Source organism: Engraulis encrasicolus, chromosome 6 (assembly GCF_034702125.1).
Source record: "Engraulis encrasicolus isolate BLACKSEA-1 chromosome 6, IST_EnEncr_1.0, whole genome shotgun sequence".
Taxonomy (NCBI): Eukaryota; Metazoa; Chordata; class Actinopteri; order Clupeiformes; family Engraulidae; genus Engraulis; species Engraulis encrasicolus.
The window spans coordinates 50,657,783-50,684,510 of NC_085862.1; the positions used below are offsets into that span (position 1 = coordinate 50,657,783).

Here is a 26,728-nt window from a genome sequence, read left to right on the forward strand (position 1 = left end):
ATGTGCGTGCCGCTATAGGGGGGAAAGGTGTTACAGATTCTAAGGGCCCAAGCACTCACAGCACTGACAGGGGTCCAAAATTCAAATCTTTCTTGGGGCCCAACATTTATAGCGGCGCACCTGTGTCCACGACCCCCTTGTAGTAGGCAACCGCGTCCGAGTCCGACCCCCAGTTCTAACCATGGTTTTCATAGCCAATCAGGAGCAGGTGGAGGTCATCTGCTGTTTCACCATATTCTTGGCAAAATGCAGGAAGGTTTAGGCCTATTTTTGACTTATTTACTGTATATCACATAAGTGACAGGTCACTGCAGTCTTGTGACTGGCACTGGTGATAGGCCTATTCTTTTCTCACTGGACTGTGTGTGTGTGTGTGTGTGTGTGTGTGTGTGTGTGTGTGTGTGTGTGTGTGTGTGTGTGTGTGTGTGTGTGTGTGTGTGTGTGTGTGTGTGTGTGTGTGTGTGTGTGTGTGTGTGTGTGTTGTTGTTGTTGTTGTTTTTTTTACATCATTTCTAACAAACACTTGACAGATCTATAATTCTTTAGAGTTCCATAAATATGATCATGGACTGACCATGATAAAATCTAAGGACTTTTTTCCAAGTTCCTTCAGTGACCCGGAAGTAGTATTGGGTGATGCTGGAGACAGCAGAGCTTATGAAAACATTGCCAGAGGATACCCGCATCCCGACAGAATTGTGACATCCCTCCACGAGGTAATTTCAATGTCCTGGTTATATTTGCTGTTAAACACCTAACGTCGTCAATACTGACATATTGATAATGTGAAACAGGCTGTTCAGTTAGATTACGCCCTCAGCGCAATGAATACAGAGATGCTTCTCTGAGGTATTAGCTGTCCTAGCCAGCTAGCACGGGTTCTTGTGCTAGTTGCCAAGCTAACTTGTTAGCCTGGGAAACTTGAGGGAAAGTTCTAGAAACACCACATAAACTGCCTGTAAATACATCGCAAGTTGAAAGTGAAAAGCTGGTATGTCGGATACTGTTTTATATTCCATTGCTGTTAAATTCATCTTTCTGGGTAGCTGAAATGAGCCTGAGCCACTTGACGTGGTTTAAGTAGTGCCAGACTGGGTTTATCTGTCACCTAGTGTTTGCTTGGAAACCCCAGTTCTATCCTGTCAGATTTTGACAGGCAAGCTAGCCAAGTGGCTAGCTTGCTAACTTGACAGTTTCAGCGACTTACTTATTATTGCAACCCAAACGACACTCCCGTGTCATCACTCGGTGTTTGTGTTTACTCTGGCCAACCTTTACAACGTAATATAATAGTAATACTTAATTTCCCCTCACCTTTGTGCAAGTGTGACGCCCCGTGGAACAGAATGTGGATTGTAAACCTAGCTGGATGGGGATTCAGAAACGTCTTCCTTCGTTCAGTTTACAGTGTTTTTACTTCAGAAATGTTTGAAACGTTAGTTTTTTTTGTACTCACTCACAGACGTAACACTGCTGAGGCTCTCAGTTGTGCTGATTGATCTGCTGGTCAGATGATTAGCTTATGTTATGTGTTCTTTTAATGTCGTGTGTAGTTTTATGCTAAGTGTTGGATCGAGACATCCCTATGGCTTGATATCATGTTAAATTACTGGTGAATTTGACACGACGTGGAGCATTTTTGCTGTAGGGGTTTGGCTCGCCAGGCTAAGTAGAACTACCCCTTCCCTTGAAATATCCTGAAATAATAACTACAATGTTTGTTGATATGTATTATTCATGTGCACCGACCCCAGAGCCTGGTGGTAATGCAATAATAGTTTCATTGTAAGTACTCAGAGGTGGGACAAAGCTTCTCTAGCATAATTGGTCTTATGGTTAGCAACTTAGCCTAAACTGTGGGTCTCTGGGTGGTCATCTTTGTTTCATCAGTTGCTGAATTGTTCTTGAGCAAGGCGTCTAACCCACATTGCTTCAGGGTGACTGACTATCTAAGTGGTGCTTTGGATAAGAGTATCAGCTCTTCTCTAAATAGCTGTATGTTGCTCTGGGCTGTCTTTCCCAACACCCTAGTTCCTAGGCAGTTTGAAATGCTTGGTAATAGGCGGTGGCGAATAACACACCCCTCTAATGTCCCGTAGAAAGGAGACTGAAGGACACTAACGGCTGATTTTTTTCTTTTCTTTCAAATTGCTGCAAGTCACTGGAGCCCTAACCTTAAATCACTGTTATTACTGCACTGCTTGTATTTAATAATCATCAGGCTTGGCATTGTGACCAATTGGTTTTGGCTTAAAAGAAAAAGTCACCTAAAGCCAAGTTACTCTCAGATGGATAGTAAATGACACTCTTCAATTGGTCCTTATAGAAGGAAGATGGCTGACGTGGAGGAGACACTGGTGACTGGTGGTGATGCTGAGGCTGGCGACCATCAGGACTTGGGTGCCACCAGTGCAGCGGCAGCAGCAACAGAGCCCTCTGGCCGCTCTCTGCTGCTGGGCGGGGGAGAGGACTTTGAGATGCTAGAGAACAGCGAGGACGATGGAGGGGACGACGACATCCCCCCTCTTGAGGACGCAGGCGGCGGGAAGCAGGGAGAGGAGGAGGCGGTGGGGGCCAGCGCTCCCTCCAAAGATGACGCCCCTGCACAGCAGTCTGCTCCCAAGGATGAGTGGGTGGACATTCTAGGTAGGGCTCGAGGCTGTCTTTTAAGATGAAAAGCATTGTTGGTGTATGGCAATATCACTGTGTCACTGTGCGCCTGTCTTTCTTTAGTACTGCTTCAGAATTCTTTTGAACTTATCACACTTTGGGGCTGTAATCAAATGGTTGGTTCTGTAGAGAAGATCTCTAAAAAAGCAGATCAGTGAGTCATTTGTTTTTAGGACTGGATGAGTTCATGGACTACCAGTACTTCCCTGAGCAGATAGCCTTCTAAATGATTATGCTTGGCAAGTAGTCAACAGGGAAGTGTTGCTGTGTACTACTTCATTAAGTGTGCCCAGATTGTGACCATGTTCTAACATGGGGAAAACTCAAATATTTAAGAGAAGAAGATGCTGAATCAAAAGTAATGTCTGAAATGAAATTTCGAAAGGGTTATTGACTGACTCTCTGCTTGATGCCTTTTGTAGAGACCGTTTGGTTGAAAACACCCATGAGCTTAGTTGTAGTGCCAACTGAAATGGTCAGACTCTGATTAAACAAACAAAAAATTCCAGTGAAAGCATTTGATCAATGTTCTTTTGGTATGACATTCTTTTTAAGCTTTGCAAAAGGGAGCTGGAATACAAAAGCATGGCTGTCCTCCGACCTGCACAGTTCTGCACAGCTCTGCGAGCTCCAATCACTATCAGGAAGAGTTGTGTGATGGATTCGTTTTCATAAGGCATGCCTTTTATCAACCACTTTTCGGTCCTTGACACCATAAAAATCCTTAAAAACCATTCTTTATTCATCTTTTAAAGGATCAATACCTGGTAGTAGGGCTGCACAATTAATCGAAATTAATTCGAAAATAATCGAAAATCGTGATAAATTAGTGTAATCGAAGTCGAAATTTAAATCGTGATTTAATCGTGGCAATAGTGACCTACCTTTGAAAGCGTCCTTGTAGCCAGAACATATTGACAGGCTGGTGTTTCTGGCCAGAAATCTGTCCACCAGGGCCGTCACTAGGTTTGAGAGACAGGGGGGGCTTAAATTTTTTTTTTTTTTTTTTTTTTTTGCAAAATCGTTACAGGGGGGGCTAATACTAATGTAGGGGGGGCTAAAGCCCCCCTAAAATAGGCCTAACGACGTCCCTGCTGTCCACCTAAGTTTCATGCTATGACCTTAACATAATTATATAAATTAATTTTATTTTGCTCATCCCGTATATAATTCATTCTTGGCTATATTTCATCTTGTTATAATTTTCAAAAAAAATCTGTGAAATTCAATAATTTGATTAATAATCGTGATTATGATTTTGACCAAAATAATCGTGATTACGATTTTGACCAAAATAATCGTGATAACGATTTAATCAGGGTTCTAGCTAGGATGAAATTATAGCGTAGCGGTCGAGGGAGCGAAGCGACCGAGAGGGGGGGTTGGTGCAGAAGGGGGGTTTCCCCCCATCCGTCCGTGGTGCGGAGTTTTTGACATTTTAAGGTAAAAATAGGCCATTCTAGGGGTACCTAAAAGGTAAATTATCAGTGTTGGGTTGCAGTAATGTAACTACTTTTGATAAAAGTAGTGTAGGCCTAACGAGTTACTACTAAAAAGTTGGTAATGAAACACCGTTGTCTGTGAACTTTTGCGATTGGAGAGGTAAATATGACTACCTCTCTCGGGCGCATAAGCGCAAATAGAGATCTATTAAGAGGAAGAGAGAGGTGTGTCGCGGTGTCCCCTCCTTCTCACAGTTGCACTAGTTTTGAAAACGTCGAGGAGCACCGTGAACCGTGTGTGCATTTAATAATAGGGCATATCAATGTCCGAGTGCTCCGATTCCGAGACAAGTGCAGTTTGACACATTTTCCGAGCTCGCGCTATTGTACAGCTTGCGCGTCCTAAAACCACAGGACTGGTGCCGGGTGCCTTTCGCAGCCTAGCCACAGAAGACGCTCCTTTTGCTACGAATGCAGGGGTTTTTTTGTAGTCACGCCACATGTCAACCGGCAAGCTTAGAAAAAAGTGCCTCTCACCGTTACGGATATATGTCAATCTGCACGTCTTCTCCCACCTACTTTGTCCTCTTTCGAATAGTGTCAACTCCCAATGTCAGCGCTTAGCGCCCAATGTCTCCTGATTTGTTTGTATGGTAACAAGTAACGAGCCCAGCACTACTGCTCACACTGCTAACAGGTTGGCAACTACGCTTTGGAGAAACAAGGATGCGATGCTACACGTGCATTTGTTGTTGTTTCTAAGCCTCGATGCTGGCATACGCTTGTCACAGAGATGAATAAAAGCCGTCAAAACCCCGCGACAAATAAAAACAGTAGGCTAGTAGTAGTAGTAGTAGTAGAGTGCTATATTGTCATTTAAATACAGTGAGTATGACATGTGTCAGGTTTGGCAGAAGCTAGGGCGATGTGGCATTGATCTGGCTGTAGCCTACATAATACAGACAAAATGCCGTTACGCTGTATTGAAAATAAGCGTAACGGTCCAAAATAAGCGTCACGGTCCAAAATTATAGCGTAACGGGCCGTCACGCACTTTTGCGCTAGCTAGAACCCTTAGTGGGGTCGTAGGCATGTGCAATTTTTCTCAGTCATTTCAAATTGGTGTTAAAGTTTGGTTTTCACTTCCAAGTTGAAGTTTAGGGTCTATAGAACAATTTGAGTTCGAGTGTCAAACACACAGATAACAAAATGGCCTGCGGGGGGCGCTCTAAAATATATAAACTGCTATAACTTTTTATTAGTTTAACCAAATTTAACATATGAGGTATGCATGGATTCAGCATTAAGAGGAGGAGCCGCTGAGCTAAGTATTTGGTTACCTGATTAAAGACACACTATGTCAAAAGCACACTTTTATCCCATGGACAGCAAAATTCAGGGTTTTTTTTAGATAAAGGGTGGAAATACCCTCCAAGTTGCAATGAAACATCATTTATTGTTACAAGTTATTGTAAATAAAGCCTGGGATATCATTCAACTTGATTTGTTCAGAATATCCCTGAATCACAAAGATTCCTAGGATACCTATACGCAAATACGGCTGCATAAAGCCTATGTGATATTTAGGACCCAACTTGCAACTTTGAGTTTATGAATAGTATCAACTTTTTTCAATCAAGCCATATTCTATTCACACATAAAATCACAAAAAAATGTTATATCTGGAATAAAATAAATCAATAATAATAATAATAATAATAATAATAATAATAATATTATTATTATTATTATTATTATTATTATTATTATTATTATTAAGACTGCATTTCCGGAGGGACAATGCTATTAGTATGCTTGCGGCTTATGCACACACACACACACACAGAGCTGTTGTATACACACACAGAAACTCGAGGGAAAGAGATAGAGGTGTGTGTGTGTGTGTGTGTGTGTGTGTGTGTGTGTGTGTGTGTGTGTGTGTGTGTGTGTGTGTGTGTGTGTGTGTGTGTGTGTGTGTGTGTGTGTGTGTGTGTGTGTGTGTGTGTGTGTGTGTGTGTGTGTGTGTGTGTGTGTGTGTGTGGAGATGCTTCAGGTCCCATTTCAGCAATGGGTGGGTAGGGAGCGGTAAGGGTGGGTAGGGAGCGGTAAGGGTGGGATTCGAACCTGCAACCCTCTGACAGACCAACACCCTACCCAGTAGGCCACTGCCACTTACTGTATAGAGTGGCCACAGCAGCATATTAGGCTGCGGTTGCCCAGGTCACAGCAGAGGTCTAAAGTCTACAAGCCTACAAGGCTGCGTGTGTGTGTGTGTGTGTGTGTGTGTGTGTGTGTGTGTGTGTGTGTGTGTGTGTGTGTGTGTGTGTGTGTGTGTGTGTGTGTGTGTGTGTGTGTGTGTGTGTGTGTGTGTGTGTGTGTGTGTGTGTGTATGAAGAATCTAAAGTTGACATTTTGGCAGTCAATAGCTGAGTAATATGTGCAGCCTTATTTTTACGCTGTCATATCTCCAAAAGTTTTGCAAGTTGCCAGATGATATTGACACACAAATGGCACAACCCTGCTCTTCATGTCAAAGCTGAGATCACTTTTCTAGGCCAAATGGTTCAGTCAAAAAATTGACATATTCAGGCCTATGCGCTGAGCTGTTCACACATTTTTTTTGTAAGTGAATGGGGCCGCATCATAGGGATTTTAAAACTGCTCTCTGAAACATTTTTAAGAGTTGGTTCATGATCTTCACACAGTTTGTATTCAGAGCCAAGACCTCTCTGACAATGCATTTACCTAGTTGATACCTAGTTAAAAACCCCAGGTCAGGTCACCTCTCACTCTAACTGCCACAGTTTGGGACATCATCATCTTAACCATTCTACTATTCATTTCAATGAGGGGGAAAACAGAGAGAAAACTGAGGAAAAACAAGTCTGGTGAACTGATGAAAGGGGGAGGCCAGCGAAAAATACACCACCCTGAGCCCTTTTCGAGCCGTTCGTTTTGGCACTCGAACCGTTTCTCTATCTCAAACGCTGCAACGATTCAAAGCCGCCGTACTAATGAATGGTGATTCCCATAGGCCGAGGTGAATGGAAAAATGAAGAATAATAATAAAATGTTGATGAACAATTAGTATGCTTTCCCGCAAGCATACTAAATAAACTGTTGGAGAACAATTAGTATGCTTGCTGGGGGCAAGTAGAGGCCTTTGGCAAGCACACTAAATAATACTATAGGACTATTTCGTACATGGTAGACACAATCATCTGTTGTTATGAGGACATCTCTGTCATCTGGGAACTGTCCATTTGTTACCAGCGTAGTTGACAGGAATGAAAACCGTTCTTATTATCTGCATTTGCCAGAAATGCCTGCCAATCTGGTAACAAATGAACAGTTCCCAGATTTGGACTACACTACCAAAGATGCAGTTGCCAAAGATGTATTTCAACATTCCAACATACGAGTACTTGTACAAATACACCTGCCAGATCTCGGTGCAAGTGCATGAAGGCACATGCAATTTCTAAGACTTACCACTGACTGTTTTTGAATCTGTTCTCTGTCATAGTTATTGTAGAGTGGAGTATTGGAATAAATGTTAGCCCTATGGTCTTCTGTTTGCTTTTTGAATGCACGAAAAAATGATGTTCCCCGGCCCATAGTATTTAGGCTATTATTATTATTATTATTATTATTATTATTATTATTATTATTTTTATTTTTATTTTTATTATTATTATTGATTTACTTTCTTCCATATATAAAGTGTTTAAGTTGTGAATAAAATGATGGCTTGATTGTAAAAAAAGCTGGTACTCATGATCCTAAATTCATAAACTCAAAGTTGCAAGTTGGGTGCTAAATATAGGCTTCATGCAGCCATATTTGTGTATAGGTATCCTAAGTATCTGTGTGCTTCAGGGATATTATGAACAAATCAAGTTAAGTGATAACCCAGGCTTTATTTACAATAACTTGTAACAATAAATTACGTGTCATTGCAACTTTGAGGGCATTTCCACCCTTTATCTTAAAAAAGCCTGGATTTAGCTGTCCATTGGCTGAAGGTGTGTTTATTACATAGTGTGTCTTTAATCTGGTAACCAAATACTTGGCTCACCAGTTTCTCCTCTTCATGCTGAATCCATACATACCTCATATATTAAATTTGGTTTAACTAATCAAAAGTTATAGCAGTTTATATATTTTAGAGCGCCCCCCGCAGGCCATTTTGTTATCTGTGTGTTTGACACTCGAACTCAAATTGTTCTATAGACCCTAAACTTCAACTTGGAAGTGAAATCCAAACTTTAACACCAATTTGAAATGACTGAGCCTAATACGACCCAACTACCTGCCGTGATTATGATTTTTTCCATAATCGTGCAGCCCTACGTGCTAATAGAGCCAACACTAGTGGCGCTGTGCAGAACTACACAGGTCTGGAGAGAGCCAGGCTAAGAATAAAAGCAAAAAGCCATTGTACTGGTTTAGAAGATGTACAATAGATACAATCAGGGCACTAAATTAACACCCACCAACTGGCCAAATGCTGGTGAAATTTCTGTCTGGCTGGTGGAAAAGACCAACTTACTAGTCACTTTGACCCATTAGGGAGTGTGTATTTGGTCAGTAAGATTAACATCTACCAGCCATTTTGGCTGGTGATGAAAAAAGTTAGTTTTAAGCCCTCGATACAATGTGTGAATTTGGTTGTTAATTTCCACAGGGAGTGGTCTCTTAAGGAAGAAGGTTCTGGAGAACGGTGAAGGGGTGGACACTCGACCAAACAGAGGGCAGAATGTGCAGATCAGACTGAAGACCTCGCTGGCAGATGGCACAGTGGTTGAGGAGGATTCAGAGCTCTCATTCACACTTGGAGATGGAGACGTTATTCAGGTATACACTGACCAACAGTACACTTCTACTCAGAAATATCAAACCAGTAACAACTCCGTTGGCTCCCCTCCCCTTTGCGTGTTGCATGGCTAGTACATTTTCCCCATTATTACCCCAAATCTCTAAAGAAATATTTAAATACTTCTACTGTCTCCTCTCCTCCTTCTACTTGTACGTGTCTGTGGGTTGAAGTGCCATTTCAGAGAAGTAGGGCACTTAAATTTTTTATTAGAAATGTAACAATCTGTTCAATCTCCAGACATCTTAGTCATGCTCGTCTGCCTGAGCCACAAACCGCCGGTCTGCCCACCTCATTGACTACCACATGGCACAGTAGGTGGTGCCCATCTCATCCATTGCCTCTATAGCAGTAGAATATTCAGCTCAGTCATCTTCTCCGTGGCAGGGACAGTCAGTCTTAAATGTCCACCCAGTCTGCCTCCACGCAACACCATCTGTAGAATGAGACTCTGACTGACTGGCACCCTCTACTCAATTACTCACTAGGGATGATGAAGTTCAAGCAAATGGCAACAGCGATCTTAAATTGTGTGTGTGTGTGTATGTGTGCACATGTGTGTGTGCGTGTGCACGTGCGTGCGTGCGTGTGTGTGTGTGTGCGTGCATGCGTGCGTTGTCTCTCCAGGGCTTGGATCTGGCGGTGCAGCTGATGGAGGTTGGGGAGACGGCGCTGGTGGAGGCGGATGCCAAATATGCCTACGGCTCAGTGGGAAGGTGAGGCACAGATGTACTGTAGATAGATGGAGTCTTAATTGTCCTATGAGGATAATCATTTCAGGGCAGAAGGAGAAGACTGTGGCATCAGGCTCCATGTTTTGTTTGTCTGATAGTGCCCCATATGCATGGCACTAATGTGCAATAGTTCTGTGATGTGACATGTATGTCTTGTCCTTTCTTAAACCAGTCTTGTTCAGGGATACAATATGAATTTCAGTGAAAACTGACAGTATTATGGCATCATATTTATAGATGGGCTGGGCCCAGGTGGTAGCCATTGTACAGTAGTTGTCTATGAAGGTCTATGAATGTCCAGGGCTGGATTTCAGTATGGCCCCCTCCCGTTGTTTTCTCTGTCCTCATGCCTCCAAGTTTCCCCTTGTCCTGTGGAGCAAATAAAGGAGGAATGAAGGGTGGATGGAGGGAATGAAGCGCCACCTGCACGGCTGCTTCCACAGCATCTTTGCTCCCTCCTCCATCATCTCACCTTTATCGTTATGTTCAGACGTCCTCGATGATGTCGAGCCAAAGATTTTCAATATGGTAGCATTAGATAAGTCGTAGCATGCGTCACCAGGGCCGTCTGAGTCCATCTTAGTATTCTCCTTTGAAGAGATGCAAAAGTCCTCCCACAATTTGTTCTTTCCAAATGGTGGAATCCTACTTGCGTATTCCAATTAGCCCAGCACTTTTACTAATTACACAAATGGGCTTCTGCTGTGAAGCAGCATTTCATTTTGAGAATTTCAACTCATTGATTTTCATTTTTGTTTTTGAATCCTCACTAATTGGGAACTGTTATGACAACAAGTGTTTTTTCTTGTTTTGAGTTCATCTGAGAACACATTGCTGTGTTGTCATGGTGTTAGACAGGCCAGGGTCAAGGTTCACAAGAGATTGTCATTTCTTAGAAGCTGCCAACAATTCAGTCATGTTTCCAAATGACCCATCTGAATGTCTTTATCTTGTGGTCATACAGTTCTACAAATTGTACGAGTAGAGTTAACCTTGAAGCGGAACTGTCCTCCGTATAGTTAGCCATTTTATTTATTTTAGCCTTTAGCAAGGAAGGTGGCCCACCACTGAAATACATGTTTACATGGTAGTAAAACCAGTGCAACCAAAGATGATGGATAGACATCCACCCACCCCCACCCACCCAGGTAGTCATGGTTCAACAGGGTGGCTCATCGTGAGGAATGCTGGCAGCCTGATTGTGCAGATCTAGCTTTCCTTTTTCCATGCCTCTACTATTTTTACTTTGACGTTTGATTGATTGATCTGGCCTGACAACATGAGATTGACATTACATCTTCTTGTTTTGTTTCACCGTCATGGTGCAACTGTTCGCCTGTTAGTGGGCCCCAACTGCAGCCAGAAAATAGGCTGATGATTATGTTTGCTTTTGAAACTAGCTTTGTTTAAATAGTCTGTGTAATACAGTGGGGGCCTGCCCCACTATTTGAGAAGCATTGGTGTAATGGGCAGCCATGGTGCTCTTTGGTGCAATGGTCAGTGCGTTGGACTGTAGATCACTAGCAAAGAAGATGGATCTAACAAGAAGCGTCATTTTGTTTTTTTTCCGGTATCCACTTTATGTCGGGTGAACGCCCCGTTAGGAGACCTTCGGAATCCTGAGGTTGAGAATCAATTGAAGTCCCCTTAGCGCTGTAGATGGCGGTAGCGCACGTCTTGAGCAAACACCTCAAAAAGAGAAGAAAGAAGTAGGGGACAACGCCCCCTTAGGAGACCCAACTTGAGCACACGCTTTTGCATTGAGTGGGTGTGTTTTGCGATATCTTGCTCTGATTCAGTATTTTTGTCACTAGGTTGCAGGTTTAATCCCCACCTCTTTCCTTGAGCAAGACACCTGCCCCCACATTGCTCCAGGGACTGTAACCAATACCCTTCAATATTTAAGTTGCTTTGGATAAAAGCGTCTGCTAAGTATAATGTAATGTAACATCTGTTGTGTTCCTCTCCTCTCCCTTGATGGCAGTGCGTCCCCGCCGGTGGGCCCCAACTGCAGCCTAAGCATGGAGGTGCAGCTGCTTTCAGCTCAGCCAGCCCCTGACCTGGAGACCATGATCCCCGAGGACCGCATCACCCTGGCGGGGCAGAAGAGGGAGCGTGGCAACACGCACTACCAGCGCGGAGACTTCGCCTACGCAGTCAACTCTTACGGCATCGCTCTGCAGATCACAGAGGCCAGCTCCAAAGGTCAGCAGGCAGGGTCACAGGGTAGCGTGCCGATACCAGCAGCAGTCCCATTCCCATGTACTACTGTTGCTAGTAGAGAAGAAATTATATAATAAGGTGCCTTTTTAGACAACTATGGTCACTTTTTGAAATAAATAATAGTAAGCGTAGGGTAGTGAGAGGCTAAAAAAGATACCTGATTAATGTTGTTATAGATGAAGGCATTGTGAAATAGGTATGTTATGGCTTTGGGTTGTTGGTGGGGGGTTAGTATAGTCTGGGGTCCTGATCTGATGTCACGTAGGCCCGCTCTCCACACCCCCACCTGTGTCAGTCTACTCTCTTCTTCATAAAATGAGGAGTGTAAATGAAGAGTTTCATCTCAAAAACTTTGGACATTGACATTTTGTATTGGGCATTGCATTGCAAAATATATTTTACATAGGTTTAAAAAGTATGTTCTGAAAATATTTGAATAGCAAGAATTCACACATAGATGAAAGGATGTCTGAACAGTCATTTCCGATTATTAAATGCCAAACTCAAAACATGGGGTTTAGGTCATTTTACAGCAAATCTCTTCAAATACATGTGGCATGTTGCAGTGGACTGACTTGTTGTAAATGGGTAGTGGTCTTGCGTATTTGAGTGGACAACTCTGCTGAGCGGGAGGTTGAACTTCTGGAGATGAATGTGAATTTAATAGAGGTGTAATTGAATGTAATGTGTGTTGTGGTGCGTTTCAGTGGACATCTCAGCTGAGCAGGAGTCTGAGATGTTGGATATGAAGGTGAAGTGTCTAAACAACATGGCGGCGGCTCAGCTGAAGCTGGAGCACTACGACGCCGCCATGCGCTCCTGCGTCTCCGCACTCGTGCACCAACCAGAGAATGTCAAGGCCCTCTTCCGCTACGGCAAGGTAGTACTACACCGCAGGACTCTCAACCAAAGACACACTTGCGCTCTTTCTCCCTTTCTCTTTGTCTCTTTGTCTCATTCTCTCTCACCCTCTCACATATAAAACAAAATATTGAGTAACCACACAAAAGTGATTTCTTGTATTGCATATTTTAGCATTCAAGAACTCAAATTATATGTGAACTCAATGCAGCCACTCGTTCGGTTCACCAATGTCACATGTAGTGTTCTTATGAACTGATGATTGCTGATTGAAACAGATATGAAAGGAGTTTGCACATACTATGTGGAAGTGCACATGGTATGGCAATTGATTTTAGTGTTTTGAATGACATTGTGTTCTCTGAGAAGACAAGTGCTTTACTTAATGAAAATTGTGTGTAATGTTTTGGAAAAAGTGTGTTATCAAACTGAAAATTGTGTAGAGAGATTAAAGAAGGGATTGTGCTTGTAGTTCAGTGATATTGGTTCATGGATTTGGTAAATGATGAGATGTTTCCAGAATTGTGTGTCAAGTGCCAGAAATTGTGTGTAAACGTCAATCGATGAAAAACTAATATCATCTGCAAGAGAGCTAGGCATCAGTGCTGCTCCCCAAGGAACCTTGTGAATTTCCTTGGGGAACATGCTGCCACAATGTTGTTTGTTTTTCTAGTTCACAGAGACTTGGCAGACTTGGCAAGAAGATACATGCACACCTAGGGAATGGAGAGCTTTTGGATTATTATAAGGCTAGTTGTGTCGTTTAAGCTTGATATCAAAATATCTGGATGTTTTCAGTCCTTTATGTGAAATGGGGTCTACTACATGCCATGCACTTATTCCAAAGTTGGTTTCAGCCAGAGCCACCCACAAAGGCATCTGGCCCATATGTTGAGCTTATCAGGCATATTCATGTGATATGCATCTAATGCTTTTAACAAATGTGTGTGATTTATATTCAGGTTCTGGCCTTAAAGGGAGAGCTGACTGAGGCCATCCGTACACTGAAGAGAGCCCTGAAACTGGAGCCCAGCAATAAGGTACATTTTCTTGAAACATCTCGTTACACCAGAAATGAATGGTTAAGCCTCGCAGCCCTGGTTTCACTTTCAATAGCTGCCATAGATGACTCACACCTCAAGTTACATTAGATTAGGTCTAGTACTGTATTACTAGCCGTTAAGGAGCTGGACCGGGAGCCAAACAGTTACAGCAGTGGTTCTCAACCTATTTTGAACGCCCCCCTTGGCGCCATCACCATAAGCCTCCCAACGTCCCCTTGACCTCACCATAAGCCTGACAACGCCCCCCTTAGTATTAAAAAATAAAATGGACTAATGCCCCCCAAAGGCAACTAAGCACCGCCCTCTCTCCGCTGCATCTTTCTCAACGCCCCTCTAGGGCTCCCAAACGCCTCCTGGGGGGCTGTAGAGCCCCTGTTGAGAAATACTGGGTTACAGGTTCTTGTCCTGATGCCACTTTGGGTCCTCCATCCGCCACTGTAACTGAATTAGCTTACTTATTGTGTAATCCACATACGGCTTGCTAGGCTTTGATATGCTGTGTGATCACAAGGGGAAAATGGGCATCATTTTCGCTTCTATTATTTCGCTTTCATCACTTTCCCAACTGCCCTCCGCCGTGTCTCCATTTCACATTGGTAGGTACGCTTCCTATTCCGGCCAGCAGATGGCACTGGTTCCTCAGTCATCAATCACGTTACTGTATGTGTCCATATGGCAGCACATAGTGATGGCCAGCTCTGTGGATCTGATTTCTTCTGGCTGAAAATAACCTGGAGTGTCTCTCTCTCTCTTAGCGTGTCTCTTCTCTTGCACAGGAGTCTGGTCATGTAGCCCATGCACCCTTTAAAGCCCATACCCAAACCAGTGGCCTGTTTGATACCTCTTCCTCCCTCCCTTCTCCCGTATCCACCGCCCCCTCCGTTCCCTTTCTCCTCGATTGTCATGCATGCATTCTATACATGAGTTTTCTTTTTTTGTTTTCCCCTTGCTGTGCACAACTTGTTGGCCCTGGCTGTGCACAACTCAAGCTCTGATGGTGGTTTGCTGCCAGTATCTTGCCCCACCTCACCACACCATGTTTATAAACAAACAAAAAACATGTACACTGTCTCATGGTTTAGGCCTGTTTCTATTTTGATATTCGTTTTTGTAAGGCTGTAATCCTTATTCAGTTATTTGTTTATTTATTTATATACAGTGTTGTGGTTTATTCCAAACTACCTGTAGTTTTCCATCTTCATATGAGGTTTCATAACTGTGTGACAGTTTCATGTTGGCACATTTGCCAGTACGTTCCCAGTACTCAGGCCATGCCGAGGCAATGCAATGACTAGTCTCAGAGCCTGAAGAATGTGGATCTTTGCTCCTACATCCATATCTGCACAAGGTCAACTCCTTCTCCAATGCCAACTCTCTTCCCTTCCCTTCCCTTCCCCTCGCAGCAGACAGGCGCGTGTGGATTACAGTGTTGAATAATTCTGCATCGAGTATCCCCACTTACATTGACCACTACAGTACAGTGCTGCCAGCCTGTGCCATCATGCACTGCAAATGAGATGTTACATCTGCTTTACTGCTGCCACTGTGCTTTATGCGGGACAGCGAGGATGGCTGCAAGATTTTTCCCTACTGCTGCTTTGTGTACATAGTATTCCTGTGGGGGTGCATTGTAGATTCTTTTAGTTTCTTATACACTACTGTACTGGTTTGATTTTTGGTGGGCTTGCAAGGGATTTGAGTCTGTTGACCTTGTTGTGTGTGTCCGTGTGTGTGGGGCCAGTGTTTCCCACAGAAATTTTGGAAACTATGGGGGCAGCCGGGATTTTTTTTGTTGGAGGCGTGGAAATTCATGCGGTGTAAATGCAAAACGGCAAAACAATGAGTAAAGTATGACATTGGTGCATGGAGAAACTATAGGCCTACATTTCAGCCATTTATGTTTTGAGAAATCACATAAGATTTTACCCATATATGTAGTATGCATGCAGGGGTCTATGCAATGACCCCCCCCCCCCATAGCCCTATAGAGTAGGCTATACCTTTCTCCCCACACACATAGGTGTACACATTCTACATAGGGGGTGCTGGTCACAGGGCCAGTTTTTCAAAATTCCTCCTAGTGAAAGGGCTGAACAACATATTACACATTTATGTCTATATTCACATTCATTACACATTCATTTCTATATGCAGCCCGATGTCTCCTCTGCTGTATCAATGTCGCCTAACTCATTATCATATAACTGTTAAACAAAGCCTGGGGATTGTCAGTAAACTCATCCCAACTGTCCCTTCTCTGAAGGTTTTTTTATTGCTCCCAAACCCAAGTTAACTACAACAACTTCACTAGGCTTTTGATCCCTCTGTCTTTCAAGCACTCGTTGATTTCTCTACAGGATGTATTTACTCCAGGAGGAAAATGCGGAGGAAATCGTTTTTCATATCATATTTAGTCAAACGGAATTCGTTAAAAAAATAAAAAAATAAAAGTTTTTTTTTTTTTTTTTTTTTTTACATTTTTGGACTATGGCGGTGCGCCATATTTTCTTCAATGTATGGGAAACACTGGGGGCTGGTCTTTAGATCAGAGGATTGCATGTTCAAATCCCACCCTTACCTACACCTTCGTCCATGGCTGAAGTGCCCTTGAGCAAGGCACCTAACCCCACATTGCTCCAGGGCGTGTAACCAATGCCCTGAACCTAAATAACTGCAAGTTGCTTTGGATAAATAACGCGTCAGCTAAGTGTAATGTAATGTGCATGCGTGTGTGCGTGCTTGCGTGCGTGTGCAGTGTGTTATGAAAGGGGCCTGCTCTGCATATGTGGTGGAGCCTGAGGCAGCAGAGGTCTGCCGGGAGCAGCAGCTTTTTTCTTCCACCCTGTCTTCTCCACTCCTCTCCTCCTTTCCTCTTCTCTCTCCTTCCCTCATCTGTCCTCTCCGCGCCTCTCCTATCTTCCCCACGTTCTTCTTTCCTCTCCACTCTTCTATTCCCCCCCCCTTTCCTCACTCCCTCACTCCTCTCTTTTAGTCCTCCTCTCCTCTCCTCTCCTCTCTTCTCCTCTCTTCTCCTCTCCTCTCCTCTCCTCTCCTCTCCTCTCCTCTCTTCTCCTCTCTTCTCCTCTCCTCTCCTCTCCTCTCCTACTCCTCTCCTCTCCTACTCCTCTCCTCCTCGTGTATTAGATATACAGTAGTGAGAGCTAAGGCTGTGTTGTCCTCAGTAGTGTTAGGAGGGAACTTGGGGCTGACTACATGAGGCATCAGTGCCTATTGGATAGACAGCCCAACCAGCCTCATAAGCAGCCTTCCTCACTTCCTCCCTCCCTACTTTCCTCCACAGTGACTCACTACTGCTATTCCTCTCATTTCTCGTATCCAGCATTACGTTTTTTAAGATGTGTGTTAGTGGTGTGGATCGGCACTGCCCTCACGATCCGATTCGATCACGATTCGGGAGGTAGCGATTCGATTCGATTCAATTCTATGCGATCCAATCTGATCCGATTCAATTCTACAATGCATTGCAATCATTGAGAGTAAATAGAATGGAGGCCAAAATTCTATTTCATTGTTGAAGCCAAGTTGGAGCCAAGGTTGGACCCAAAAAGACCAAAAAATGGCCAAATCCCATTCATTCCTATGAGAGACATAAAACCCTGTATCTCCCTTAAAGGAGTATGCCACTATTTTGGGGCTTAATACAGTTAAAATCTGCGGCCAGGGTTTATAAAGGTGGTAAAGTGTCTTATTTTTCATGTAAGCCGTTTTCTTGCTTTAAGACAAGTTAAAAAAGGGAGCATGTCGCTAAGCTAGTGAAAGTCAATGTATCCATGTAGCATGCTACAATGCTACACGGATCCATTGACTTTCACTAGCTTAGCGACATATTTCCTCTTTTAACGTGTCTTACAGCAAGACAACGCTTAACATGAAAAATAAGACACTTTACCACCTTTATAAACCCCAGCCAACTATTTTAACTGTATTAAGCCCCAAAATAGTGGCATACCCCTTTAAATGCCACTCCAGGGGGATCATTTTTCGCTCAACTAGTAGGTCCCCTTGCTCTCCAACTTACCAGGGTGGTGATTTTTTGTGGTGATGTTTTATTTTAGAGAGATATTAAAAGTTAAATTGACCAATGAGCATCAGAACATGGTTTGATTGACCGTTAGAAGTCTTGTTGTTGTCCAATCAGCACCTGCGTTTGGCGTTGCTAAGGTGGAATGTAAGTTGGAATGTTCCCAAATCTGGCTTCAAAGCGTTGAATGGCAAATAGACATAAAACCCTGTATCTCCCTTAAATGCCACTCCAGGGGGATCATTTTTCGCTCAACTAGTAGGTCCCCTTGCTCTCCAACTTACCAGGGTGGTGATTTTTTGTGGTGATGTTTTATTTTAGAGAGATATTAAAAGTTAAATTGACCAATGAGCATCAGAACATGGTTTGATTGACCGTTAGAAGTCTTGTTGTTGTCCAATCAGCACCTGCGTTTGGCGTTGCTAAGGTGGAATGTAAGTTGGAATGTTCCCAAATCTGGCTTCAAAGCGTTGAATGGCAAATAGCGTTGATTTGGCGTCCATTCTATTTACTGTCAATGATTGCAATGCATTACATTTCTACTGAACGCAAAGCAAATGTTTAATCAGTCATGATGAGGCAATACAAGTAGTCAGATACTGAGCAACAATTTATTGGTTGTTTTCCATATCCAGTGGTGTAGTGGGGATTTTTAAAGTGGGGATACGCGATTTGTGATGTCATCAATTAATTAGCCAACTTATCATGTCTACCCCCTTTTTGTATTCAAACACGGACAGAATTTAAAAAAAAGAAATCTCACCTCAAGTGAAGTGGGTGGACTGCGTACCCCCGCATACCACGCCCACTGTCTGTATCAGTCTGTATCAGTCTTGCAATGTTTTGAAGTGCTTTTATTTAATTTAACATTCATTTGCTCCCGAAATATCCATGGAAGTAATTGAAACTTAAAAAAAATTGCTGGATCGATTCTGGAACTTGCCGGATCGATTCTGGATCGTCCATGCCCCGCATTGGATTGCATCGCCGAATCGATCATTGTTGACACCACTAATGTGTGTAGCCTCCACCTCCTGCTCAAGTCACGTACAACTAGATGTGAAGAAAGCCAGAGGTGTGAATCTCTAACGAGGAAAGGGGAGTGCTTCGTCTGCTTTTGACACCAGGCCCAGAGTGCTTTTAGTGTGTGCGCGTGTGCGTGTGTGCGTGCGTGTGTGTGTGTGTGTGTGTGTGTGTGTGTGTGTGTGTGTGTGTGTGTGTGTGTGTGTGTGTGTGTGTGTGTGTGTGTGTGTGTGTGTGTGTGTGTGTGTGTGTGTGTGTGCGCGCGTGCGTGCGTGCGTGCGTGTTGAGTCACGAGTCACTCGCACAGTAGATAGACATCAGGGAGAGCTATGACATGGTCACATAGAGGAGCACTGCCTCTTCCAGTATTTGGTGTACAGTGCATTCATATTTTACCGTATTGTGAATGAGTAGTGCAACGACTTCCTTCCTTACAGATGATGTGTCATGCTGTCTGTCAGTGTGCAGATCACACCTATTCTTTGGGTCGAGGTGCATGGCGCCATTCTTCCCTGTTTGCATTGTTCCACAAGTGCTGTTCACATGCCTGCTCTTATTCGTCAACATGGTATCATACCAGAGCATTAAGATGGCACGCCTTTGCATGATGCCAGTCTGTATTTGTGATGGATTTAATAACAGAGGGTGAATTTTGTGGTGTGCATTGTATACTGCTTGATGTATGTATGTACCAATAACTTTCACAGTCTTTGGCGTGTAATGATGTGCCTATGTTTTCCAACTTACTTTCTTCTTTGGCATACATTGTGCATATACGATATTCTCACCGTGCATGTCTCATCTGTGCGTGTGTGCTTTCCCCAGACTATCCATGCCGAGCTGTCCAAGCTGGCCAAGAAGCACTCAGAGCAGAAGGGGGCGGAGCAGGCCATGTACAAGAAGATGCTGGGCAACCCTTCAGAAGCCAGCCCCATCGCACCCCAGCCCAAGGCCTCATGGGTACCCAAGCAACACTTATACACTTTCAGATCATTAGTAATTACAGTTATATAAGTATTACAGTTCATTCAGCGTGATGGCCATTTTAAACTGAAGCTGTTGCGAGGCATTTTGTTGTTGCGTATATGATGCGATCAACGGTCCAAAATGGATAATCTTGTAAGTTGCAATAATATTTTAATCATTGTATTTGTTGTGATTGTTGGACCACTTCAGCTGAAAGTTTGATCTTATTCACTCACTCAAGGTCAAACTTTTAGCTGACGTAGTCACACTCTCTCTCTCTCTCTCTCTCTCTCTCTCTCTCTCTCTCTCTCTCTCTCTCTCTCTCTCTCTTTGTCTCTCTGTCTCTCTCTCTCTATTACAGGGATTTAGCTGGAAATGGCTTTTTGGGGCCACGGCTGTCGCCATTGGAGGAGTAGCCCTGTCTGTGGTCATCGCAGCTAGAAACTAGGCCCGCTAAGAGTTGCGCAGAGTTGAGTTTTGTTGTGGCCTGGCAACACAGACGCCTGGAGCGCTGTCTTAACTGTCTCCCTGCTCGTCTCCATCGCACGGTTCCCATGGAAATGAAGTTGCGTGGCCAAGACGGACCTAGTCCACAAGGGACCCCCCCACACACACACAGAGATCTCCAAAGTTGAATTTAAGATTTCTTTTTCTTTCTTTTTTTGTGGGTGTTATAAACTATATTGAAAGACCTGACCAAAAACAAGAAGAACAATATGAAACGAATCCATATTTATGTATGAGCTGAGCTGGAGGTGTGTAATGTGTGTATAGTGTGTGACTTGTAAATGCAGAACACCTGTCTTTCATTCCTGCAAATGACTTGCGAGACCTTCTGATGTTAACATTAGCTAACACTAGCCTACGTGCTTTCAGAGTTGTGAATTTTACCAGATGTGTTCAAAAAATGCTTACATGAGCTGTTGCTACTAGCCACCATCTTATTTAAATGCAGAACATTTTATGCTTCTTTTTTTTCTTTTCTTCAACTGAATCCAATTACGAGTGTTTGCCATGTAGAAAGCCATTCTTCCCTTCACTGTGGCGCTTTTGCATAGCTTCCTATAAACCGCTGGCTTGCGTAAACCCATTTTTGTCATTTGGTACTGGAGTTACAAATCGTCAAACTTGAGCTAGGTTTGTTTCATCAATCCTTGCTGCCCTTTTAGCTCTGCCAATATATGGCTTCCCTCCTTAATTGGCTTACACTTCACAGTCTGGTACACAGAAAAAATACCTCACGTTTCAATGCCTCAACCGCCAACTTTTTCTTTCTTCTTTTTTTTTAAACCCCCTTGCTCTCTCTCTCTCTCTCTCTCTCTCTCTCTCTCTCTCTCTCTCTCTCTCTCTCTCTCTCTCTTTGTGGACCATTTCCTTTACTTTCTTTTGTCTGATTGCTTTCACTTCTTCCATTTAGTGTCATTTTTTTATGTTTTATCCATGATTAATGTGAATAGAGCTGAAGATTATTGTTTGTAATGTTACACAAGGATAATTTATTTTCTTAGTACCTGTCTGTCAGAAGAAGAGTAATTATTTGATTGGGACATGCATGTATTGAGCATCATTGTTCCCTTATTCCACATGAAAGGCGTGTGCGTTTAAATGTTATGTTTGTTCATTTTTTAATTCCTAAAATAAACTTTTGCACATTTCAGTTTAATTACCTTTTGATTTCCATTTTAGTTGGGCAGTATTCAGTACAGAGTATTCAAGGGTAACATTGTCTTTCAATAACTGTCACAGCACCCAAGTTCTGTGCAATCTCTCTGTTTTTCCCTTCAATTACTATTTATGGGGCATTCCCCAAACTGACGTCTTTCTGACGCAGAACAGTGTCAAGCATTTCCCCTTCTGTGCGTACATTCCCAATGACCAGTGAGGAAGGCAGCCCATCATGCTATGGTTGGCCGGTGTCATTAATAAATAATGTAATGACTTGTTGTTTATTTATCATGTGTTAGTCCTCATGTAATTGGAGCAAGCTTTGCTGGATATGTGTGTTATGAATAATCCTCCACGGTTGGTATTATAGGATTTTTTTCTGAGTGGAAACTAAGAGTGGAGGCCACGCCTCTCGCACACGGCACAGCTACGTATTATGAATATTCATTGGAATCCAAGTGAGTTTTTTCATGCGTTTACGATAGGGTACGTGAGCGTGGTGGAAATGCTAGCAAGATGGCGGCGTTGAAGGAGGAGCAGTGTTACGGGCTGTCCTGTGGAAGAGTGAGCAATGGCAGCAATATCTCCGTCTTTCACGTCAAACTCACTGACAGCGCCTTGAGAGCTTTTGAAGAATATCAGAACAGTAAGGTATGGTCACAAGTCGTGTACATTTTGTGTTACATGCTGAGGTAGTTGTCGCCGCCTGCCCAACTGCGGTACGCTTTCCAAGCTAGCCCTGAGAAACCCAGCTTGGAGTTCTGATAACGTTCATACCAGCTGTCTGCCATGCCATGGAGATTTAAACAGACTGGCACGGTTCCGACTTCAAAAGCCACGGACCAGTGCTGTGTCTGGTGATGTAGGAAATCTAGACCAGCCGTTCGAACACTTCACCAAAGTTTGTATTTAACTCCCAAGGCTTGGTGAAGGCTAGGTCTGGGCTTTTCATGCCTTCAGTCACGTAGCTAGGTAATATTAGCTACCAAATATACTGCTAGGCTTGTTGACTAGTTCACTAGAAAGATTAACGCTACCATAATTATCTCTGGTAGCTAAAATAACACGACTGGGAAGTGTCATTGTAAGGCTGGGAAACGATACATAACTTCAAGGGAAACAACACATTTTGCACTTGACATTAACGTTGGTTGATTTGCTTTGGATTGTTGGAAAATGAGGTTTACATTAGCAATGCGTCGTTGTTCAATTAACTTGTGATAATTAGAGAATGTGGTCAAGAAGTCTGCAGTACATGAATCCAATCACTACCACTCAAACTGACAGATTGTGTAGTTAGTGATATGCAAAACTTGTCATCTAACATTTGTTAGTTTGACCTAGCTATGCTGGCTAACTTCAACATCAGAAGTAGTCTACTGTTTACAATGCTTCACATCTGACTTCACCTGGACATCCTTCACGAAGACAATTATTTAGGTTCATTGTCATTATACCCCTATCACAGAATACCAACTTGTGCGCTTTGCCAACACAATTATGCAAATCGTACAATTGCAGCGATTCAGCGACAGATTCTGCAGTGGCTAGCAGTAGGTGGCTAATGGGTGATGTGCTGCATTAGGTAGATTGACATGAGACTTTCCCTTGGAACGGATTGTTGAGTAGCGTACAAGTTAGCTTCAAGTAAATTAAATACGCCTAGCTTGCTCCTGCTTGACTGCTAAAATCACATAGCTGTGTCAGCTATTTTACCTAGAAGCTAACTACCCATCGTTTTGGGCTTCAAAATGTTAGTAACAGGTGACGTTCATATCACTAAAATTCAACAATTTCTTGTGATGTATCTCTACTCTGACTGATCAAGGAATACTGGGTTGATTGACATTCATATGTCATTCAAAGAAGCCAGAACGTGTCATGTGGGCTATTTCTGAGGTAATTTGCTAACTAGGCTAGTTACTTTGTAGTTAGCCTGTCCACTTGCCAAAACTGTACCTACACGATGAAGCAGCCCCTGCTTTTACATTGAATACCTCACGCGGGTCTTACTGAAAAATATGTCATCGTTCTAGTGGTGTCCTAATTTGTCCACGAAGGAATGCCGAAATATAGGCGGTGGTGGTTCGTATCGAAGTTATCAAAGTGTTGTGTAACAGCTGGCTATCACACAGTGACTTAGCTACTTCAGCTGGAAATCATGGCCATAAATGGGTAGTGGATTCGCACACTAGCTAGCAAGGTGGCTATACTAAAATGGGGATATGCGGCTGGTCAGTGTAATAAGAGTATTCGGTTATTATGTTACATTAAACTGTATGGGTATGCTGGCTATATGATTTCAACTTGCAGTGCGAACATATGCTTATACGCAGGCTATAAACAGCAATGTCGTCCCTTCACCTGTGTTGCTGGTTGTTGCTATTGTGAAAACAGCCAAAGTCTTGTTCTGGGGCCACTAATCAGCTGTTGTAGTAGTAAACCAGGTTAAGTTAACCTTGTGGTAGAGGTAAATAATCTGATGCCTGTGGTTGTATCTATGAACAGGTTAACCCCCCTCCTTGTTGGTTAACCAGGCTTGGTTTATCACTTTACTATCTTCTTAGTATACCTCCCTGTTTTCCCTGTTTTGTGTGATGCAATTGATATGTAAGATCAATGACTCTGTGGGGGCTGGGACTTTGTCATAATGTCAAAAAATAACTTGCAGTATGAGTATGTGAGAGTCGAGTATGAAAGGTGTTTTAATGCTGGGGAGAGAGTGCATTTTGTCATAGTTTGGGCTTTTGGCATACCCCACTCCTGTGAGGGTGAGAGTGTGTGGGGGTGGGGTGTTCTTTGCACAGGGAACAGTTTTAGAATAGCCCGTGGCAGCTCAGCTGCCCCCAGCAAATCAGAAAGGTAATTCGGCTTGCCACCTGCATCTAATGGCTTTTAAAACATGAAGGCTCGTCTGCCCTTTTCCAATAGACCCTCAAAATACCAAGATGTTGAAGTAACAGCAACAGTGTCATCACTCGAGGCACTACAAGTTTGTGTGCAGCCGACTGACAGCGTTGATGAATTTAACTAAGGGATGGTAGCAAAGCAGACGTCACATGAGCTGTGGAATTTGTGCACGAGAAGTTGGCCCGGGCCCCGTGCTGCCCAGAGAGTCAGCGGAAACGGGCCCGGCTGGAGGGTGCTCAATTGAACACGCTTCAGCGCAGAGCAGCACAGTGCACCGAAATGCTAAAGCTGGCTGGCCCAAGACCACACAACACCACACAGAACAGGGGGTTACAGGGAGGTTGTTATGATGAATGTTTGGACTGTACAATCATCCTAGTAGACTCACTCACAACACAACATCAAACAGGTGTGGTTACCCGAAAACTAGCCTGTACAGGTATCCTATTTGGCTCACAACAGCACAACATCAAATGGGTGTGTTGTGGTTAGCTGGACACCAGCCTGTATGTTCAGACATTCTTTTAGGCGTGCACCACAACACAGCATACTGTATCGTAGCACAGAGCAAAAGGTGTGTTATGAGTACCTCAATGTTACTGGCCTGGACTGCACAACCACCCAGCAGCCCATAATTAGTCTGACCCACTCTTCCTGTCTGGTTACCAGGACTTACCAGGTTTCACTGGTGTTCATCCTCTATTTTGTAACGCTACAGCCTGTTCAGTGCCGAAAAAAGTCATATTTGTGCACCATTCGTCCCTAACAGGCAGCAGTGAGTCTTGCTTGCTTGGCAGTCAGTGTAGCAGCGTAACCCTGCGGGCCAGGCCCATAGACAGCTATTAGGGTCAAAGGGCATCCCTATTAGGCGTCTCCCTGACTGGCTGTGGAAAAGCCTCTCAGCCTAAAGCCAGGCTGCCTGCCTGCCTGCCTGCCTGCCTGCCTGTGGGCTAGCTGGACAACACTGAGCTCCATTCTGTTGAGAAGAGGGAGGGGGGGGGGAGATCGAAATGGGAACGCTGTGCATAGCCAGCAGCAAAGAGAGTAGGCACAGGAGCAGGAGAGAGGAGAGGAAAGAAGAGAGGAGGCAGAGAGAGAATTCACAAGGCAGCAGAAGCCTGGGGCTGGGCCCAGTGCCACATCGAGAGGTGGCTGGGTAAACACCCTTTATGACAGGGAAGGAGCCTCTTTTTTATGAGTTGCCTCTGTCTGCCCAAGCTGCCTTCTGAAACAAAGTTCAGACAACTCTGTTTTTTACTGGTGCCTTAAAGACCAGTGGCCTTTGCCTTTAAAAATGCATGAGCCACCAGTCACCCTGTGGCCCCAGGGCTCCAGAGTGCGACCAATTTGGTCGCATATGCGCCCATTTTTTTCAATGGTGCGCCTAAAAAATATTTTTAGGCGCACCGGTGCGACCAGCCATCAGTAGAACAAAATCAATTATCAAACAACCGTTTTAATGGACATAAAATTAATAGTCATTCTACAGTAGTGGTCCATCATCACACAATAAAACGTGTCGATGCGGCCATTCCTTCAACTCCGCTGAACTACCGGTAGCTTTCTCCCCCTTCCTCGTTCACAGGCAGCCCGACGTTTCAGAATAGAATGTTCGACTTCGCTCAACTATCCGAGTTCACATGTGCCAGCGAGTTTTGTGTTTTCAACCAGGCGAGTTTTGCAACGGACGAGAGAGTTACAATCACGGTAAAAACAGCAAAATGACTTGAGGATATTTTAAACACGAGAGAGTCACAATCACGGGGAAAAACTAAATGGCTTGAGGATATTAAACATTGTCACACAAACACGCAGACGGGTGCGGATAATTGCCCGTTTCAGCCGCATGCAGAGCTGGCCAAACAACAGGTGACGCGCTAGTCTGTCGGGACTTCTGTGAGTTTTTTGATAGCGACTAGGGCAGGCTACATACTGCCTATCAGTCGGCAAGGCATCGTTCATGCACCTCGAGACAGCACGAGAGAGAGGGAGAGAGAGAGTGAGCGAGCGAGCGCACTAGTGCTGTCGTGTCTGTTCGTAGCGCTTGCTAAGATACCACAATCATTAGGCCTATGCAGAGGGAGAGCGCTCAAAAATGGGGAAATAGACAAAACCCAACTCACCTCAGATTCCACTGTAAACATAGGCTATGCTATTTGTGTCTAAGGATTTTAAAAATCATGACAGTTTTAGCAGGGTTTGTTAAAAAAAAATCTATACATCCATCTATCCATCTATCTATCTTCATATTG

General features: G+C 43.7%; 2 protein-coding genes and 1 long non-coding RNA gene across 3 annotated transcripts in view; 2 read left to right on the plus strand and 1 right to left on the minus strand.

Moving 5' to 3' along the window:
- Positions 1-616: 616 nt before the first annotated feature.
- Positions 617-21,564, plus strand: fkbp8 (FKBP prolyl isomerase 8). Its single transcript, XM_063201891.1, has 9 exons — positions 617-716; positions 2,327-2,646; positions 8,800-8,969; positions 9,616-9,704; positions 11,707-11,927; positions 12,653-12,825; positions 13,769-13,846; positions 19,761-19,895; positions 20,263-21,564. The coding sequence occupies exons 2-9, from the start codon at positions 2,334-2,336 to the stop codon at positions 20,347-20,349; spliced, it is 1,266 nt and encodes a 421-aa protein (XP_063057961.1). The 5' UTR covers positions 617-716; positions 2,327-2,333; the 3' UTR covers positions 20,350-21,564.
- Positions 9,938-10,452, minus strand: LOC134451430 (uncharacterized). The gene is made up of 2 exons (XR_010035235.1): positions 10,195-10,452; positions 9,938-10,091 (listed from the first exon to the last, which is right to left on the minus strand). It is a non-coding gene; the product is annotated as an uncharacterized LOC134451430 (long non-coding RNA).
- Positions 21,565-21,872: 308 nt separating the features above from the next.
- The window catches only part of ell (elongation factor RNA polymerase II), a 49,786-nt gene continuing 44,930 nt past the window's right edge, over positions 21,873-26,728 (plus strand). Inside the window, exon 1 of the mRNA XM_063201890.1 lies at positions 21,873-22,217. Coding sequence (XP_063057960.1) covers positions 22,083-22,217 — 135 coding nt within the window. The 5' untranslated portion in view covers positions 21,873-22,082. The remainder of the gene's footprint in view (positions 22,218-26,728) is intronic.